At 50.4% G+C, this 19,521-nt stretch overlaps 1 protein-coding gene across 2 annotated transcripts in view; it reads left to right on the top strand.

The window, feature by feature from the left end:
- The first annotated feature begins 881 nt into the window (after positions 1–881).
- The window catches only part of bdh2 (3-hydroxybutyrate dehydrogenase, type 2), a 161,751-nt gene continuing 143,111 nt past the window's right edge, over positions 882–19,521 (top strand). For both annotated transcript variants that reach the window (XM_072495191.1, XM_072495190.1), the window contains exons 1-3: positions 882–1,028; positions 16,921–17,000; positions 17,253–17,331. In XM_072495191.1, the coding sequence (XP_072351292.1) occupies positions 16,929–17,000; positions 17,253–17,331 (151 nt within the window). In that variant the 5' untranslated portion in view covers positions 882–1,028; positions 16,921–16,928. The remainder of the gene's footprint in view (positions 1,029–16,920; positions 17,001–17,252; positions 17,332–19,521) is intronic.

Raw genomic sequence — 19,521 nt, 5'->3', positions numbered from 1 at the left:
ACGCCCACAGACTGCAGCAGCACAGACAGCGACTGTGACTCTGACGATAGCCACAGCACGCCTCCCTACCATCCTGGTCCCACACCCAGCAACTCCAACCTCGACTCCAGTGACCCCTTCCTCATCACCTACTTAAATAAACCCCACCACCGACCACCAAACTACAGGGACGACCCCGACTTTGTTCCCACCCAACTCGACACCACTCATTGGCACCGCGACAACTCCTGCAGACTCGTCCGCAACGACGAGGACGATCCCAACTCACACCACGCAGCCCATTCCGCCCTGATCCACTCCAGAGTTTGGCACTCGGGAGACGGTGACGACCTCGGGCCTGACTCCACCAACCCTTTTGCGACCCTGTTCGCAACCGAGAACCCCTCTCCGCCCCCCTCCTCTCCCCCCCTTTTCTCCCCCTCCCCTTACTCTTCCCCCTCTACTCCCCCCTCCCTCCTTTCCCCCCCTCTTCCATCTCTCCCCCTCTTCCCTCCTCCCTCTTCCCCCCTCCCTCCTCTTCCCCCCTCCCCTCTTCCCCTACTCTCCCTCCACCTCCCCTACTCTCCCCCTCCTCTTCTCCCCTCCTTTCCCCCCCTCTTCCATCTCTCCCCCCATCCCCTCCTCCCCTTCCCCCACCTCTCCTCTTCCCCCCCGCCCCTCCCTCCCCTCCCCTCCCTCCCCTTCCCCCTCCCCTCCCTCCCCTTCCCCCCTCCTCTCCCCTTCCCTCCTCCTCTCCCCCCCCCTTCCCTCCCCCCCCCTTCCCTCCCCCCCCCTTCCCTTCCCCCCTCCTCTCCCTCCTCTTCCCCCCTTCCTCCCCCCCCAACTCTCCCCGGGTGGACGGTGGGGGACTCGGGGCTTTGCAGGGACCGGGTTTGGGAGGGTGAATATTCCCGGGAATTGCAGACTCTGGGAGCGGATGCGGGCGCAAAGACTGGTGGGGTTTCTAAATCTGCTTCCTCAATAAACCAGGGAGCAAACTGCATTGTCCCGGAGGGAAGGTGGGAATTGGATTAGCGCCGGATTGCACGGTAAGAATATAGGGAACCCGGGAACAGGCTGCAGGTAGCAGGCTGCAGGGAGAGAACAGGCTGCAGGGAGGGAACAGGCTGCAGGGAGAGAACAGGCTGCAGGGAGGGAACAGGCTGCAGGGTGGGAACAGGCTGCAGGGAGAGAAGAGGCTGCAGGGAGGGAACAGACTGCAGGGAGAGAACAGGCTGCAGGGAGGGAACAGGCTGCAGGGAGGGAACAGGCTGCAGGATGGGAACAGGCTGCAGGGAGAGAACAGGCTGCAGGGAGAGAACAGGCTGCAGGGAGAGAACAGGCTGCAGGGAGAGAAGAGGCTGCAGGGAGGGAACAGGCTGCAGGGAGAGAACAGGCTGCAAGGAGGGAACAGGCTGCAGGTAGCAGGCTGCAGGGAGGGAACAGGCTGCAGGGAGGGAACAGGCTGCAGGGAGAGAACAGGCTGCAGGATGGGAACAGGCTGCAGGGAGAGAACAGGCTGCAGGGAGAGAACAGGCTGCAGGGAGAGAAGAGGCTGCAGGGAGGGAACAGGCTGCAGGATGGGAACAGGCTGCAGGGAGAGAACAGGCTGCAGGGAGAGAACAGGCTGCAGGGAGGGAACAGGCTGCAGGGAGGGAACAGGCTGCAGGATGGGAACAGGCTGCAGGGAGAGAACAGGCTGCAGGGAGAGAACAGGCTGCAGGGAGAGAAGAGGCTGCAGGGAGGGAACAGGCTGCAGGGAGAGAACAGGCTGCAAGGAGGGAACAGGCTGCAGGTAGCAGGCTGCAGGGAGGGAACAGGCTGCAGGGAGGGAACAGGCTGCAGGGAGAGAACAGGCTGCAGGATGGGAACAGGCTGCAGGGAGAGAACAGGCTGCAGGGAGAGAACAGGCTGCAGGGAGAGAAGAGGCTGCAGGGAGGGAACAGGCTGCAGGGAGGGAACAGGCTGCAAGGAGGGAACAGGCTGCAGGGAGAGAACAGGCTGCAGGATGGGAACAGGCTGCAGGGAGAGAACAGGCTGCAGGGAGAGAACAGGCTGCAGGGAGAGAAGAGGCTGCAGGGAGGGAACAGGCTGCCGGATGGGAACAGGCTGCAGGGTGGGAACAGGCTGCAGGGAGGGAACAGGCTGCAGGGAGGGAACAGGCTGCAGGGAGAGAAGAGGCTGCAGGGTGGGAACAGGCTGCAGGGAGGGAACAGGCTGCAGGGAGAGAACAGGCTGCAGGGAGGGAACAGGCTGCAGGGAGGGAACAGACTGCAGGATGGGAACAGGCTGCAGGGTGGGAACAGGCTACAGGGAGAGAAGAGGCTGCAGGGTGGGAACAGGCTGCAGGGAGGGAACAGGCTGCAGGGAGGGAACAGACTGCAGGGTGGGAACAGGCTGCAGGGTGGGAACAGGCTGCAGGGAGGGAACAGGCTGCAGGGAGGGAACAGGTTGCAGGGAGGGAACAGGCTGCAGGGAGGGAACAGGCTGCAGGGAGGGAACAGGCTGCAGGGAGGGAAGCGGCTGCAGGGAGGGAACAGGCTGCAGGGAGGGAACAGAATGCTCTGTGCAGCCAGTTTGATTTGTAAAGTCTGCTCAATAACCAGAGAGTATTTATTGATGTTCTTCCTGATATTAATGACTATTATCCCCGGGTTAGTGCTGAGCTGACGTGGATCAGAGTGTTGGGCAGAGGCAGTGACATTAATAATGAAACCAGACTCTGGGTTGCACCCAGGAAGTGATGGTGGAAATGTGCAAATCCCGGGAATTCGCCTTGTCACTTTCACCTTGACGCTGAACTTTCACCAGCAGCCACGGGATTGTTCTCATGATTTCCCAGGATGGCTGTTGTTCACAAAAAGATCCCGGAAAATCCATCTCCTTACTTTGTGTTTCCATATGGAAAACGGTTCACAGTCTGCATAATTGTTGATGTAAATTTCACGTGCCAGTGTCAGCTCAGACTGCAGACAGAAAATGGAGCATTTAAATTATGAGGAATCCTGTCAAAATGCGAGTGCTGATAGGTGATTAAATACTCAGAATTTACAGTGCAGAAGGAGGCCATTTGGCCCATCGAGTCGGCACCGGCCCTTGGAAAGAGCACCTCACCCAAGCCCACACCTCCACCCTTTCCCTGTAACCCCACCTAACCTTGGTCACTAAGGGCAATTTATCACGGCCAATCCACCTAACCTGCACATCTTTGGACTGGGAGGAAACCGGAGCCCCCGGAGGAAACCCACGCACACACGGGGAGGACGTGCAGACTCCGCACAGACAGTGATCAAAGCCGGGAATCGAACCTGGGACCCTGGAGCTGTGAAGCAATTGTGCTAACCAAAATGCTACCGTGCTGCCCACCCCGTCCTATAAAAACAAGCATGCCATATGCTTTCTTTACCCCCATTGCCACCTGTGCTGCCGCTTTTAAGGATCTGTGGACCTGCAAGCCCAGATCTCTCTGTGTCTCTCTGCTCCTGATGGTTCTGCCATTTATTTTATAGCTCCCACCTGAATTGGATCTACCAAAATGCATCACCTCGCATTTATCTGGATTAAACTCCATCTGCCATTTCTCTGCCCAATTTTGCAGCCGATCTATATCCTGTTGTATTCTCTGACAATCTTCATCACTATCCGCAACTCCTGCACTTCAGAATCTTTTGGAAAGTCTTTATCAATGGGTTCACAGCAAGCACGGAAATTACAGCGAGACTTCAACTGAGGAAAACTTAACAAAAAAAGCACATAGTTTTCCCCTTCCACTTGACAGAAAAGCTCTCACTCTGATAATGCATCATGCTCTCATCCTCAATCTCTCTTCTCCTCTTCCATTTCTCCCATCTTGTCATTCAAGTTGTACAGTTATAAAGTTTGTGTTCCCAGGGGAGCGAATTAGCTCTTTGATTGCCAACGCAAGCAACATATAATAATAATTTTTATTAGTGTCACAAGTGGGCTTACACTGCAATGAAGTTACTGTGAAAATCCCCAGTCGCCACCGGTGCCTGTTCGGGTACACAGAGGGAGAATTCAGAATGTCCAATTCACCTAACAGCCCGTCTTTTGAGACTTTTGGGAGGAAACCGGAGCCCCCGGAGGAAACCCACGTAGACACGGACAGGGTCCCAAGCCGTGAATTGAATGGGACCCTGGAGCTGTGAAGCAACAGTGCTAACCACTGTGCTACTATGCCGCACAATTGTGGGGAAAATTCAGACCAAGGAACAGAGTTAGATCTAAATAAATGGGGTAAGATCACAAAGCACTGCTAAAATAGTCCGCTGCGCGCGCAGTTGCAGAAGTCCAGCGATGATCAAAACGCATGTCAGCAGTCCGTGCTTCATCCTGTTTTCTGTCTTCCGTGTTCCGTGTGATCCTGGGGGTGCAAGCATCGTATCTGTTATTATCTTCGGTTAATATCTCGTTTTATTTGTCTTTCTCTCCTTACTCCAATTACCCATTATGAACGTCACCATGTGTGACTCCCTCATTTTATTTTTGAAATAATGTTTTGAGAGACAAGAAATACCAATTTTTAAGTGCAGAGATTCTCGCAGCTTGTGGTCGATGTGGGGAGTGGGCGGACAATTTCTCCATCCAGTCTTTACTACAACCAGTGGTGGTTGAGGCTCATCTTAACTGGCCGAATTTTTATAAAGTTTCTTCGTCCCAGGGTTCAAAGGTAGTTCGCGTGTAGCAGCATATGTGGCAACCAAGTGTGTCATATTTGTAAATAGCAGGTGGGGAGCGACCAAAGGGTCGTGGAAGGTAAAAGAAAGAGGGGGTGAGTGTACAGAGCGTGACAAAGGGCATCCTTTAAACCACAATAAAAGAGCAGAGAAGGGGAAACCAAGACCTGTCAAGGACAGCGTAGAGTGTAGGGAACCATTCCAGAGTACTCGAAGTGACGGGAACATGAGGTGTGTGTGGGCTGCGGCAGGGCAAGAATGGGTGGAATCCCCGGGTAGGGCGGTGATCAGTGCCGTTGCTCCACTACCTGAACTTAACTGACCGGATGCATTTGGGGTCCTCAGGTAGGGCGGGGATTAGTGCCGTTACTCCCTACCTGGGTGATCTAACGAGCGGAAAGAATTTGCAGTCATGTGAGATCCAACAATTGTGCCTTTAATGGCCATTGGTCAGTAAATTGCGTCTGTGTCTCTGTGAGAAGAGTAATTATGACTGTATCGAGAAATTGGGTGTCAGGCTGACATCAATTAAAACCATGTATTGGGAAGAAAAGAAGAAGGAAAAAGGCGCGCAGGCTCCATCAGAAATTAGGACACCTGAATACTTCGGTGGTGTCTCTTTCTCATCATCTGGACACCTCAGGGGTCTGTACTAAACAGCGTTGTGAAAGCTTTACCGAAACGAGAGTCAGTATCTGAATCATCACCATCTCCCGGTTGCCAGACTTGTGTCTGCCGTTTCTGTGCCGTGGCCGTTGGATAATCTGAATCGTCGTGTCTTACCAGTCTACAAGAGTTGTCGCGGTGCCAAAGAGGGGCTTGTTTGTCGTGAGGCGTAGGGGCGGTGGGAGTGGAGGGCAAGTTACTGTCATCAGGCGGTGGCTGTGGCGGTGACTGGGGAAGGGCATATAGGGGGTCAAAGATATCTAAGTCGTGGTTCCGGGGGCTGGGGTGACTGGGGGCAGAGAGATCGCGTTCAGGGATAGTAATCAATTCGGGGAGGCTCTCGCTGTCGTCAGAGTCAAGTTCAAGGTGGAAGCCTGTACCTGTGGGCGGAGACAAGCTCGGGTCTGTGGGCGTGGACGTGCTGGCATGGCTGGGGGAGGGCTGGCGTAGGGGTCGGACTAGGTTGTCGATGGGCGGGTTGTGATCGTCTCCTATTGCCAGAGAGATGTGGTGGGAGTGGCTACATTGGGATCCATAGACTGAGTTGGTTTATGTGGAACCAACCAGTTTTGCAAGTACGTTATCTTGTACACAGAGGGGCTCATTTTGTCCGAAATGGAGTAGGGTCCTGCAAATTTGGGGGAGAGGAAAGAACTGGGGTTGTAAAGGGAAACCATTACTTGCTGACCGACTGTGTACTCTACGGGGTGAACTGTTTTGTCAAAGCAGGCTTTACTCTGCTTCCTTCTAGCGCCTAGTCGGACAGCTGCAGCGGGCTGTGCTGCTTTAATATTGTCTGTGACCTGTTGGACCGCTTTTTCGTGGGTGAGGGCGGTTACTGTGGGGCTTGCCAAATCGAGACCTAATAAATATTCAATTCCCTTCATGAGTCGTCCGGTCATGAGAGTGTGGGGGGTGAAACCTGTGGAACTGGAAACGGTGTTCCGAATAAACATGAGGGGCTGGTTTAGCACAGGGCTAAATCGCTGGCTTTGAAAGCAGACTAAGGCAGACCAGCAGCATGGTTCAATTCCCGTTCCAGCCTCCCCGAACAGGCGCCGGAATGTGGCGACTAGGGGCTTTTCACAGTAACTTCATTGAAGCCTACTTGTGACAATAAGCGATTTTCATTTCATTTCATTTTTCAAGGGCGAATGGGAGAACTGTGGTGATATTCTGCTGCACCATCTTCCTAATGGTCGCTTTTAAAGTGCGGTTCATTCTCTCAACAATGCCGCTGGATTGGGGGTGATACGCTATGTGGAATTTTTGCCTGATTCCAAAAATCGTTAAAACCATTTGCATGACTCTGCCAGTGAAGTGGGAACCTTGGTCTGACTCAATGCTGTGGGGGTGACCCCAGCGTGTGAATATCTGTTGCGTCAAAATCTTAGCGGTGGCCTTTGCTGTGTTCATCCGTGAGGGAAATGCTTCTACCCATTTTGTAAAGGTGTCAATTACAACCAGCACGTACTTGAAACCATTTCTGCAAGGGGGGAGGGGGCCAATGAAGTCGAGTTGCAAATTTGTCCAAGGGCCATTCACAGGTCGGGTGTGATGTAATTGTCCTTTCTTTGAGTAAAGTTCAGGATTGTTCTGAGCACAGATAAGGCAATTCTCTGCATAATGTGTTACATCGGTTTTTAAACTGGGCCACCAACACAAAGGTCTTAAATGGGCAATGGTATTGTCTATCCCCTGATGTCCGTGTCCGTCATGAAACTGGTAAATGAGCTGGTTTCTGTCCTGGGTGGGGACCATATAAATTCCATTTTTAAAAACTATGCCGCCCTGTACAGTCAGTGCGTCCTTCCATTTATCATAGGGGGCTGGGAAGGTGCCGTCTAAAACCTGTTTGAGGGTGTCGTCTGCTTTTTGGGCCTGGATAGATCCTCAATATTGGTCTGAGAAACCTGGACTGAGTGTATCGGTTTGCTTTCCGGTGGCTGCCAGAAGTGACCGTGGCGCGATCCTGCCTTGGCTAAGGCGTCTGCCTTTACATTATCGGGTGGGGACGAGCGATGATGGCTCCTTACTTTAATAATACCATATCTGCGGTCTGAGGCTGTCCTAAGAATGTGTTTTAACAACGGGGCAGAGGGTAGGGGTTTTCCATCGGCTGATATAAAACCTCGAGATTCCCACAGGGGTAGGAATTCTGTTAAACTGCTGCACACATACAGGCTGTCCGAGTGTATGCCTGCGGGGGTTAGGAAAGAATTGGGGTGCTGAACTACATAGGCTATGGTGCGAGTTCTGCTGCTTGTGAACCTAGGTGACCGGGCAATTTTAAAGAGATCTCTTCTAGTGGGTGTCCCGGCGCGTCTTCTACGTAAATTCCACAACCAGTTATTCTGACTACATTTTTGATCGTGGAAGAACGTCTACATAAATTTTTAAAGCATTCCCTGTGGCCTGGGAATTCTGTGTTTTACTGCCTGCTCGTGGGTGTAGTGACTTTGGGATAAAGGGTCCTATGTGGTGTTTATCATAGAATTTACAGTGCAGAAGGAGGCCATTCGGCCCATCGGGTCTGCACCGGCTCTTGGAAAGAGCACCCTACCCAAGGTCAACACCTCCACCCTATCCCCATAACCCAGTAACACCACCCAACACTAATGGCAATTTTGGACACTAAGGGCAATTTATCATGGCCAATCCACCTAACCTGCACATCTTTGGACTGTGGGAGGAAACCGGAGCACCCGGAGGAAACCCACGCACACACGGGGAGGATGTGCAGACTCCGCACAGACAGTGACCAAGCCGGAATCGAACCTGGGACCCTGGAGCTGTGAAGCAATTGTGCTATCCACAATGCTACCGTGCTGCCCATGTTGGTCTGCTATGATCTGCCGCTCATGTGGGGTCCCTGCATATTGGAGATTATCGGCCAGAAATGTGTGGGTCTTGGTGCGTTTTAACGTAATGTCCCTGCCTTGTAACAGTAGTGTCCAACGAGCTGCTCTGATTTGGCTGACTGAACCGTCCTTTAATCTACCATCTCGTAATATTTGCGTGGGCGTGTGCTCGGTCAAGATTGTGACTGTGTTAAGGCCTGTGATGCACACAAAGTACTGTACTGCCCAAAAGACTGCAAGCAAGTGCTGTTCACAGGCTGACAATCATTGCTCTACGGGGTCTAATACTCTTGAGACATAGGCTACGGGTCCTAAGTGATCGTGTCGTTCTTGCAGAAGCACTGCTGATAGGGTTCGGTCGGTGGTTGCCACTTCGATGGCATAGGGGAGTCTGGGTTTGGAGCTTGTAAAGCGGGGGCTGTGCCTAGGGCGCGTTTCAAATCATCGATGGCGTCTGTGTGCTGCGGAAGCCATTCCCATGGGGCGTTCTTTTTAAGGAATTCTGAGAGTGGGGCTGCTTTAGTGGCAAAACCATCTATATGATTTCTGCAATATCCTACCAAACCTAGGAATGACCAGAGTGCGGTGACATTTTGGGGCAGGGGCAATTTAACTATCGATTCGATTAATTTCTGTTCAATTTCTCTCTTCCCGTGGGTGATGATGGTGCCTAAATAAAGAACCTTTTCCTTTAAAATCTGGGCCTTTTTGGGGTTGACTTTGCATCCGATGGATTGCAGGAGGCCAAGTAATTCTGAAAGGAGCTGTACACACTCCTCTTTTGTGTCCGTCTGTAGGAGTAAGTCGTCCACATACTGTATAAGGCATTCGGGGCAGGAAAATTTAGAAAGTCCGTTGGCCAATTATCGGAAAATGGAGGGGGAGTTATGGAAGCCTTGCGGGAGGCAAGTCCACATGTACTGCTGCCCTTGAAATGTAAACGCGAACTTATACTGACAGGCCTTGTCTAGCGGGATGGACCAAAAGCCATTGCTGATGTCCAGCACTGTGAAGTACTTTGCCTGTACTCCCTGCTTGAGCATGGTCTCGGGACTCGTGGCAACGGTGGGGGCTGTTAAAGGGGTTACCTTGTTAAGTTCTCGGTAGTCGATCGTTAGTCCCCATGAACCATCGGGCTTTTTTACGGGCCATATTGGGGCATTATTTGTGGATGCTACGGGCCGAATAACTCCTTGGTCTAATAAACTATGAATAACTTTTGATATCTCACCCTCAGCTTGCTGTGGGAAACCGTATTGCTTCCGTGGTTTTGGATCGGGACCTGAAATTGTGACCGTACCTGGGATCTTCCCACAATCGTGTTTGAGTTGTGCGAACGAAGCTTTGTGTTTTATGAGGACCTCTCTAATCATCTGGTCTGCACTAATTATTTGTGGATTAAACCAATAGTCCCCTACTGAGCAAATCCTGTTTCCATAATCCCCTACTGTGAGCTTAGCGGGGGCTCTAGCTGTTTTGGCCATTCGCCAGACACATTTGTTGACTGGGTCAAACGAAAGGTTATGGGAGCTCATAAAACCGATGCCTAGAATGCGCTCCGTTGTTTGGGGCAAGTCGACTAAAACGACGGGGTGCTGGTGCTAATGTTCCCTATCTGAATGGGTCCGGGAGCTGCGATGTATCCTTGCTGTAAGTGGCCGGTAAATCCACTAAGGGTGATGGTGTCTGTGGTGGGCCATTTATCACATTGAAACATGGTGGAGGAGTTTAAAATGGTGCGGGATCGTCCTGTGTCCCAAAGGAATTCGACTGGATGTCCCCGGACTGTGCCTGTGACTACTGGTCTACCTGGTTTGTCCCAGAGTGTGTCGCAGACCCAAGTTGGGGAGTCTGAACACTGTCAATCTGTGGAATTGACTGCTAAATCGCCTGAACAGGCACTAACAGTATGCATGGGCCTAACGTTGTTCCTAGTTGGGGGGGTTTGGTTGTTAGTATCGGTGCTGATTCGGGGGGTTTTGTTGGCATTCGCGGGCGTAATGTCCCATGTGTCCACAATTGTAGCAACCCCGTGGTGCCTGTGCTCTGGGGCGCTGTTCCTCGTGTCGACCCTCGTTTATCCATGCTGGGTCCTGGCTAGTCCTAACTGGGTGCATCTTTGCTTCTATCCAGTCCTGATCTGTCTGTCGGTGTAGGGATTGTTCCCATGCTCTGGAAAGTCATTTTAATACCCACACTTCATTGTGTGTGTGGTCTGCGGGGTATTAATTTACACAAGCCTTTTGACCTGCCTCTGTGGCATGCGAGTCTAAGGTGCGGGACCATTTAGTGGTGCCCTCCTCATTTAGGTGTGCGCGGTTCAATTGTCCGTAGACGGCCATGAAATGAATCGAAAGGCGGCCTGCAAATGCGGTCGGGTGCTCTCCCTTCTTTTGCCTGCAGTGATTTAAACCCTCGACTGGATCTCCTTTGTTATACCCGATGGCATCTAATTCGGCTGTTTTCATTTCCTGTCGGGTTCCTCCTGCTACATTTTGGGGTTCGGGCAAAGCTCAGAACAATGAACTTGACTTCCTCTCTCTCGTCTCGGCCGTACATAACGTTTTGTTGGCGCACCTCCTCAAAGAAGCTGTGCGGGTCTGCGGTGGGCTGGAATGGACTCACTTTCGTGCAAGCTTCTCTTAATTGGGTTGTGGATAGTGGGGTGGTGTAAACGATATCAGGCTCCTCCTGATCCGATGACTTGCGTTGTGTGGTGACCGGATTCATGGGGGTGGAATTGTGAGTGGGGGTGTGTGCTGCCTGTGCAGTCGGTGCTGCGGGTGCTTTTCTTTTCGGGGCGTGGGGGGTTCGATATTGATTTCCCATGTCCTCTACATATATTTGGGCACTTTTGTTTAATTCTTGCCAATCGGGAGCATCTTCCTACTCTAAACCCTGCCCGAAAGTGTACCTGAAGCCATTCTGCACTGAAAGCAGTGACTGTAACTTCTCTATCTGTTGTCGGCATTTTGCGTGGTCTACTGTACTCTGTCTCTGTTCTTTCGTGGAGATGTGGAGCGCTCGCAAAGCTGCTTTTAAATCCGCGCGTTGACTCGTTAACTGTGCTACCTGCTGTTCTGTCTCTTCTCTTACCAGGACTGCGCGCTGTGTATCTTGGTCGGCTTTATCGTACTGGGTCTGAAAGCTGCTAAGGTGAACTAAACAAGATTGGTGTGCCCGTTTGGCATCAGCCATCTCCTTATCCTTAGCCGATAACTATTCCCGAGGTTGCTCGATTATCTTTTCGCTTTCGTTACTGTTTCCCTCGTTCTTCTCTTCCTTCTCAACTAGCTGCCTACGGAGCGTCTTCACGGCCTCCTCTGTGCCTCGCAACTGTGCCAAACAGGACACTATTGCCATCGGCTTTCGGACCTTTCCTACAGTTTAAATACTTCCTCAACTCTTCCTCCCATATGGGGCATTGCTCTGCTCTGTTGGTCGCTGCGACCTCGGGTTCCTGTGGGTTCATTAAACGTTCCAACGCCGGGTAGCACGGTGGCACAGTGGTTAGCACTGCTGCCTCACGGCGCCGAGGTCCCAGGTTCGAATCCCGGCTCTGGGTCACTGTCCGTGTGGAGTTTGCACATTCTCCCCGTGTTTGCGTGGGTTTCGCCTCCACAACCCAAAGATGTGCAGGGTGGGTGGATTGGCCACGCTAAATTGCCCCTTAATTGGAAAAAATGAATTGGGTACTCCAAATTTAAAAAAAAAACGTTCCAACGCTTTAGTGGCCATTGCTTCTAATATCTCTTGCTCTACTGTTAACTTCTCTTTTCCTACCTTTAATTTGGAACAGGGGACGAAGGCGGCGATTTGAACAGCGGATATGGCCTAAGCTATTTTCTGGTTCACAATACTCCCGATAGTTTTACACAATGCTAGCGAGTTTACCTTACTTTCCCTGTTAGGTGCGCATGCAGGTTAGTACACACTTCTGAAATTCGGGGATTTGGTCGATATGGGCTTGCACTTGTGGTTCTTTCTCTTTCACGCAATTGGATTTCAAAGTTTGTGGGTTCTTTCGGAGTGACAAAAAGTCCCGCCAATAATGTTGCACTTTATGATATGATGTTATGTCCCAACAGCGTCGCCAATACTGTGGGTATTTCTATTTATCTCGGTGAACTACAAGCCTTCCCTTATATCGATCAAATGACCACACAACCAGTTAGTTAGTTCAAAAGGTGGTTTATTTACAAACACAAAAGTTACCTCGACATGCAAACACAATATCTACTACGAGTTAAACTACACCTATCAGCTACAATAACCTATACTTAACTTCAGGGCAACCGGCACTGTGCAAATGGAGAAGGCCTTTATCTGGATTTCACTTGGCTGGTTCGAAGAAAGTGGCTCTGTCTCTGCTGGGCTCATCTGTCATGTAGCGATCGTTGGTCTTGAACTTGGCTGGCTGTTCCTGCTACAGTTGGCTGGCACAGGCCGGGTCCAAAAGAGGCAGAACACATGGCTGTGTCCCCTTTTATCCCCCTGGGATTTCGCGCTCTTTGAGGCGGTCCTTGATCTTTGACCCAATAGTTCGACAGGGCTCTGATCACTGCCTTGGATTTCAGCCAATAAAGGGGCGGTGCCTTGGTAGCTGGGCGGGTCCTTAGCGGTCATTGACCTTGGTAGTTGGGCTCTCTGTGTAAAGGGAGTGGCGCCGATCAGTCTGTGGCTGTATTGGTTTTTCGATTGGAGTTCTCTTGTCCTGGGAAAATGGGCCATTAAAATGTAAACGAGCGGGGTTTTGATCAGGTCTAGCTACCTGTGTTTCAAATACACAGAAGCTCTGTCTCTGTCTGAGTCCTGGGTTGGCCATAATTCCCATGGTCCTTTGCAGGTGGGCATCTCAGATGGCTACAGCACAGAAAGGTAGTGGAAATGTGGAACTCTGTCGTCCCAAACATTCCGAGGCTGAGATCAATTTAAAATGTTAAAACTGAGCGTGATATATTTTCATTAGGTACGGTATTGAGGTCTACAGAAACAAGGCAGGTGGATGGAGGTCAAATACAGATCAGCCATGATCCAATTGAATCATGGAACAAATTCAAGCTTATTATGACCTCCCATATTCCTGTTTTCCTAGTTCCAGGTAGAATGCTAATTGTAGCTTCCAGCTTCAAAAAGAAAAGTTAACTGTACGGAAAATATTAATTATAAACATTTCTCACATATACACTCATCCTAAAATATAATTCATGACTATGTTAAAATGTACCTAAGAACACAACTAAATCCAGGTTTTGGTGGAGCTCTCTCTTGCATAAAAGATAAACTTTAATTTAAAATCAGCATCTTTGGAATTGTGCAGTAACCCAGCCTTAGCCCTGAGCTATGCAAAAGAGACTCTAACATTTTGCTGATTATATAAATATTGCAAAGTGTTGTGAACAGCACTGAACAGGTGAACGAGTTGACATTGGTAACTGGGAAATGACTAGAAAACCTAGATAGAGAAATATCAGCAAAAATTAACATATTTGGATTAAAAAGTAGACCTCCTGGTTTTAAATGTTTTTTAAAAAGGCACATCACAAACCGAGTGTACTGTGTTTTTTATTAGAAAATATTTTATTGAGGCATTTATGACTTTAACGCTTTTAAACAGAAAGATCCAACAAATACAAAAAGACCCACAATAATGATGTGCAGGTTAGGTGGATTGGCCATGTTCAACGTGCAGGGTTACAGGGATAGGGCAGGGGAGTGGGCAGAGGTACAGTACCCTTTTGGGGGGTTGGTGCAGATTCAATGAGCTGAATAGCCGCCTTCTGCAATGTAGGATTCTATGGAATCTCTGGGTTCTATAACAGTGAAGGAACGGCGATATGATTCCAAGAGGTGATGAGAAGCATGGATAGAGTGGACAGCCAGAGACTTTTCCCCAGGGTGGGAATGGCTGTCACGAGGGGACATAATTTTAAGGTGGGAGATGTCAGAGGTTCTTTACACAGAGAGTGGTGGGTGTGTGGAATGCACTGCCAGCAGAGGTGGTGGAGTCAGAGTCATTAGGGACATTTAAGCGACTCTTAGACAGACACATGGGCAGCAGTAAATTGAAGGGGTGTAGGTTAGGTTGATCTTAGATTAGGATAAATAGTCAGCACAACATCATGGGCCGAAGGGTCTGTGCTGTGTTGTACTGTTCTATGTTCTGAAACATACTCACCTCCCCCCCCCCCCCCCCCCCCCCCCCCCCCCAAAGCATAGACCCTAACTATCATGGTCCATGTCACGGTTCTCCCTTCATTGGTTTTCCTACCTTTATTCGTCACTTACATGCCCCCCCTTGCTGACGAACTAGTTTTCCTTGAAGAACGATGAATGGCTGCCGTCTCCAAACGAGCCCCTGTAACAAACCTCTTCAGGTGAATTTGATTTTCTCCAGCCTGAGAAACCCCGCCATATCGCTAACCCAAACCCCGTCTTCGGGGGCTTCGAGTCCCTCCATCCCAGCAGAATCCACCTCCGGGCCACCAGGGAGGCAAAGACCAAAACGTGCCTCTGCCCAACTCCCCTCTGCCCCCTGCCCAACTCCCCTCTGTCCAACTCCCCTCTGCCCCCTCTCCAACTCCCCTCTGCCCCCTGCCCAACTCCCCTCTGCCCAACTCCCCTCTGCCCTCTGCCCAACTCCCCTCTGCCCCCTGTCCAACTCCCCTCTGCCCCCTCTCCAACTCCCCTCTGCCCCCTGCCCAACTCCCCTCTGCCCCTGCCCAACTCCCCTCTGCCCAACTCCCCTCTGCCCCCCGTCCAACTCCCCTCTGCCCCCTGCCCAACTCCCCTCTGCCCCCTGCCCAACTCCCCTCTGTCCAACTCCCCTCTGCCCCCTGTCCAACTCCCCTCTGCCCCCTGCCCAACTCCCCTCTGCCCCCTGTCCAACTCTGGCTCCTGGTTAAGCAAGACCTCAATTTAAAAATTCTCGTCCTTGTTTTCAGGTCCCTCCATGGCCTTGCCTCTCCCCATCTCTGTCTTCTCCAGCCCTCCAACCCTCCAACGTATCTACACTTCTTTAGTTCTGGCCTCTTGAGCATCCCTGGTTTTAATTACTGGCCATGTCTTCAGCTGCCGGGCTCCACCTCTGGAATTCCTTCCCTAAACCTCCGCGCCTCTCGACCTCCCGTTCCACCTTTAAGATGCTGCTTAAATCCGACCACTTTGACCGAGCTTGTACATGTTGTGTAGCTTTGAAGTTTGTATTCCCGAGAGAGGCTATTTGCTCTCTCTTATGATGGCCAAGAGAAGCAACATCTTGTGGGGCAATTCTGAATGTAGGGGTCACCTGTCCTTCTATCTCTTTTTGTAGCTTGGTGTCCCATTTTCTTTTATAATACCTCTATGAAGCACCTTGGGGCAGTTTATTGTGTGAAACCAAATAAATGTTGTTGTCCTCGGAAATGGTGTTTGTAGAAAGGACTGGGCCACCTCCTTGAGTAGTTTATTCCATTACAATGACTGCGTTTCACTGACTGTAAAGAGCTGCCAAACATCCTGATGTTGTGCGAGGTGCTACATTAAAGCAAGTTCTTTTTTAAGTATGTACAGTGCTGGCACCATATCAGTGTGGAAACATCCTGGCTTTGGAGGGTAAATAGTGAAGAGCAATTAAGTTGATAGGTCAGGTGGCCATCCTCGTTTCAAAGGAAAGGATAGAAGCACTTTGGTAGAATGGGAACGAATCCCAGCGAGGTGTTCAGTACTAACCAGAGTTTAGTGAAAAGAGACATGGAGTAAAACATGAACAAAAAAACTGAAAACAAACTTAAGAAATAATTTCTTCACACAAAATGATAGGAGTGTAAGTGCAAAAACTTAATCAAAATGTACGATTTTAAAACGGTTATGCTTTGGTCAAAGACCAGGGATGCGATTTAACACACAAAAAAACAATCCCATTGTGGGAATATTGAGTGGGTGTTTCCCGATGTTTGTATGTGGAGAATCGCCTATCCAATGGGCCTCTCTTATTTTTGGGGGCCCCGCCAAGGCCGCACTTCCCTTCATTTCCTACACGAAGGATCTCTGCTCACTGGTGCAGGATGAAATCGGGGAGCCGTTTTTAAATGGTGCCCCAATCTCCCGGTCCCCCAGCGTCCCAGCTTATCTGTCCCTACACCCCAGCTCAGATTGGACAGGGCACTCCCGGGCCTGATGTCCGGCGCAGGAAAAATGCCACCTGGCACCCTGGCAGTGCCACCGGGGAACACTGGCAGGGTCACATTGGCAGTGCCAAGGTGTGCAGGTGGCATCAGCAGTGCCAAGGTGCCACCCAGCCCAGAGGCCGACCACCTGGGGGCCTCCGATCGCCCTGGAGACCCCTGCCCAAGTGCCGTTATGCCTAGGGTGGGGACCAGTGTTTAGCGACGCACGGCTGGAGTCTCCTCGGCGAAGAATTCGATCCCGGGCGCGGGTTCGATCTGGCGAGTGCATATTCAAGTGTGCCTAATTGCACACTTAAATATACAAATTTAGACCCCGCCCATTGTGGGAGGGATCTAGATCGTGACGCCTCGTGAGATTCTGTTGGATCTCGCGAGGTGTAGCGAGCTGGGTAAATCTTGTGAGAGGCCTCTGCGAGATTTACCGATCGCGGCCCGAGTCGGGCACAGTGCGGCCATTAGATTTTGCCCCAAGCATTCACTTTCGACAGAATGCACTTGTATTGACAAGAAGGAAAGTTTTGCTGTGATATAATGTCTTGTTTTTTTTAGCCAGTGAGATGGGCCGACTTGATGGAAAAGTGATCATTCTGTCAGCAGCAGCACAGGGCATCGGGAGGGCATGTGCAATTGTAAGTTTTCACTTCCAGCGTGTACAATGTGGGAAGTGGTCCCGCTGATTTCCGGTTTTAATACCAATGTTGTGACTGATGATGTCCATTAAATAACACCCAAGGCACACGGATCAAATCCTATCTTTAGAAGTCATATCCAGACTTTTTTAAATTGCTTTTGATTTTAGAACAGCCTTAGATAGAATATAAACTAACCTGTAAAACTCACATCAAAATGACCTTTGTGTTTGTTCTCTCTTTAACTTTGAGGCATTCGGAAGAGAAGGTGCCCGGGTAATTGCTACAGATATAAATGAAGAGAAACTAAAAGAATTGGCGCAGTATTCAGGTAATAAATCTGTTTGTTATTTACTGTGACTTTACATCGATCCATGGCATTGATTGATTAATTATCCGTGAGCATTCAGACAGGGAATCTTGTGGTGCAGTGGGTAGTATCTCGGCCTCTGAGTCCAGAAGCTCCGAGTTTGAGACTCACCCCAGGACCTGATGGCTGAGGAAGCTGCAATCGTAACCTGGAAAATCCTTCCAGACATGCCAGTGGCAGGTGGTAAGAGTGTGAGAGACGCCTGGCAGCCAGGCTCGATGCAAAGTGGTGCCCCTCAAGCTATAAGCCTCTGGCAACAGCCTGGGGACCTGTTCCAGGAAAAACCTCGCCATGGGAACAGATAAAAGTCTGTTTTGTGCAGCAGCCGGTGTGGGAAGAGAAACAACGACACTCAAAAAGGGACCTGCTGGAACACTGGGGGATTACAGATCTTTAATTCTGCATAACTTGCTCTCAGAGAAAATATTGGGCGCGATCTCCTAGCCGGGTTGCGCCGGAAAGGCAGCACGGCGCAGCCGGTAGATGCAGGGAGATCCCTCTTCCTGGATCTACCCAGCATGCCACGCCTCTCGAGATCTAACACGATCCCGCAAGATGTCGCAATCTGAATCCCACTCATTGTCGGCGGGATCAGCATTTTGCAAATCTTCAAAATGCTGTCTCCAGGGAGCGGACTCGGAGAGGCTGAATATCAGAGCTGTGAGTAAAATAACTTACCTCGGGGATTCACGGCCTAGTCTCCAGGGGGCGGACTCGGAGAGGCGGAATATCAGAGCTGTGAGTAAAATAATTTACCTCGGGGATTCACGGCCTAGTCTCCAGGGAGCGGACTCGGAGAGGCGGAATATCTGAGCTGTGAGTAAAATAACTTACCTTGGGGATTCACGGCCTAGTCTCCAGGGAGCGCATTTGGAGAGGCGGAATATTAGAGCTGTGAGTATAAATAACTTACCTCGGGGATTCACGGCCTAGTCTCCAAGGAGCGCATTTGGAGAGGCGGAATATTAGAGCTGTGAGTAAAATAACTTACCTCGGGGATTCACGGCCTAGTCTCTAGGGTGCGGACTCGGAGAGGCGGAATATCAGAGCTGTGAGTAAAATAACTTACCTTGGGGATTCACGGCCTAGTCTCCAGGGAGCACACTTGGAGAGGCTGAATATTGGAGCTGTGAGTATAAATAACTTACCTCGGGGATTCACGGCCTAGTCTCCAAGGAGCGCACTTGGAGAGGCGGAATATTAGAGCTGTGAGTAAAATAACTTACCTCGGGGATTCACGGCCTAGTCTCCAGGGAGCGGACTTGGAGAGGCGGAATATCGGAGCTGTGAGTATAAATAACATACCTTGGGGATTTCACTGAAAGGAAAAAACTGAAAAGTAACATTACAGGAAAGCTGTGGCCTGATTGGCTGGTAAGGAATCTGCACTAAATTTGAAAAAAAAATTAATTGACTAAGTAGGGGAATAACTAAATCAGAGGGCCGGGACTAATCCCGGGTAAGGTATAAAATTTGGCACGGGGCGTTTTGCGGCCATGTTTTTTCAGTTACAGGCGAGATTGGGACCTGAACTTGCATGACCGAGATTAATGTATTTAGCATTTAATATTTATAATAGACATCTAGCACCAGGGACCATATAGTTAATTGTAACATAATTTAATAAGAATTTCAAAATTAATTAATTAGTTTATTAATTAATGAGTAATTAATGAGGAATGTCCATCAGAGGGGTAAAGTGCTTCACCTGTGGGATGTGGGAAATCGGTGATACTTCAAGCCTTCCGGACAACTACATCTGCAGGACGTGCACCCAATTGCTCCTCATAGACCGCATGGATCAGTTGGAGCAGCAGTTGGATGCATTTAGGAGGATGCAGGTGCGGAAAGTGTTATAGACAGGGATTCTAGAGATGTGATCACTCACGAGGTGCAGGCAGATAGATGGGAGACCTCTAGAAGGGGCAGGTAGTCAGTGCAGGAATCCCCTGTGGCTGTCCCCCTCTCTAACAGGTATATCGTTTTGGATACTGTAGGGGGGGGAATGGCCAATCAGGAGAAAGCAACAGCAGCAGCCAGAGCAGTGGCACCACGGCTGGCTCTGTTGTTAGCAGGGAGCATCAAAGGGCAGACGAGCAATATTAATAGGGAACTCTATAGTCAGCGGCACAGATAGGCGCTTCTGTGGAC

This window comes from Scyliorhinus torazame, chromosome 3, assembly GCF_047496885.1.
Source record: "Scyliorhinus torazame isolate Kashiwa2021f chromosome 3, sScyTor2.1, whole genome shotgun sequence".
In the NCBI taxonomy this organism is placed as follows: Eukaryota; Metazoa; Chordata; class Chondrichthyes; order Carcharhiniformes; family Scyliorhinidae; genus Scyliorhinus; species Scyliorhinus torazame.
This window is presented reverse-complemented; position numbering and strand designations above follow the sequence as displayed.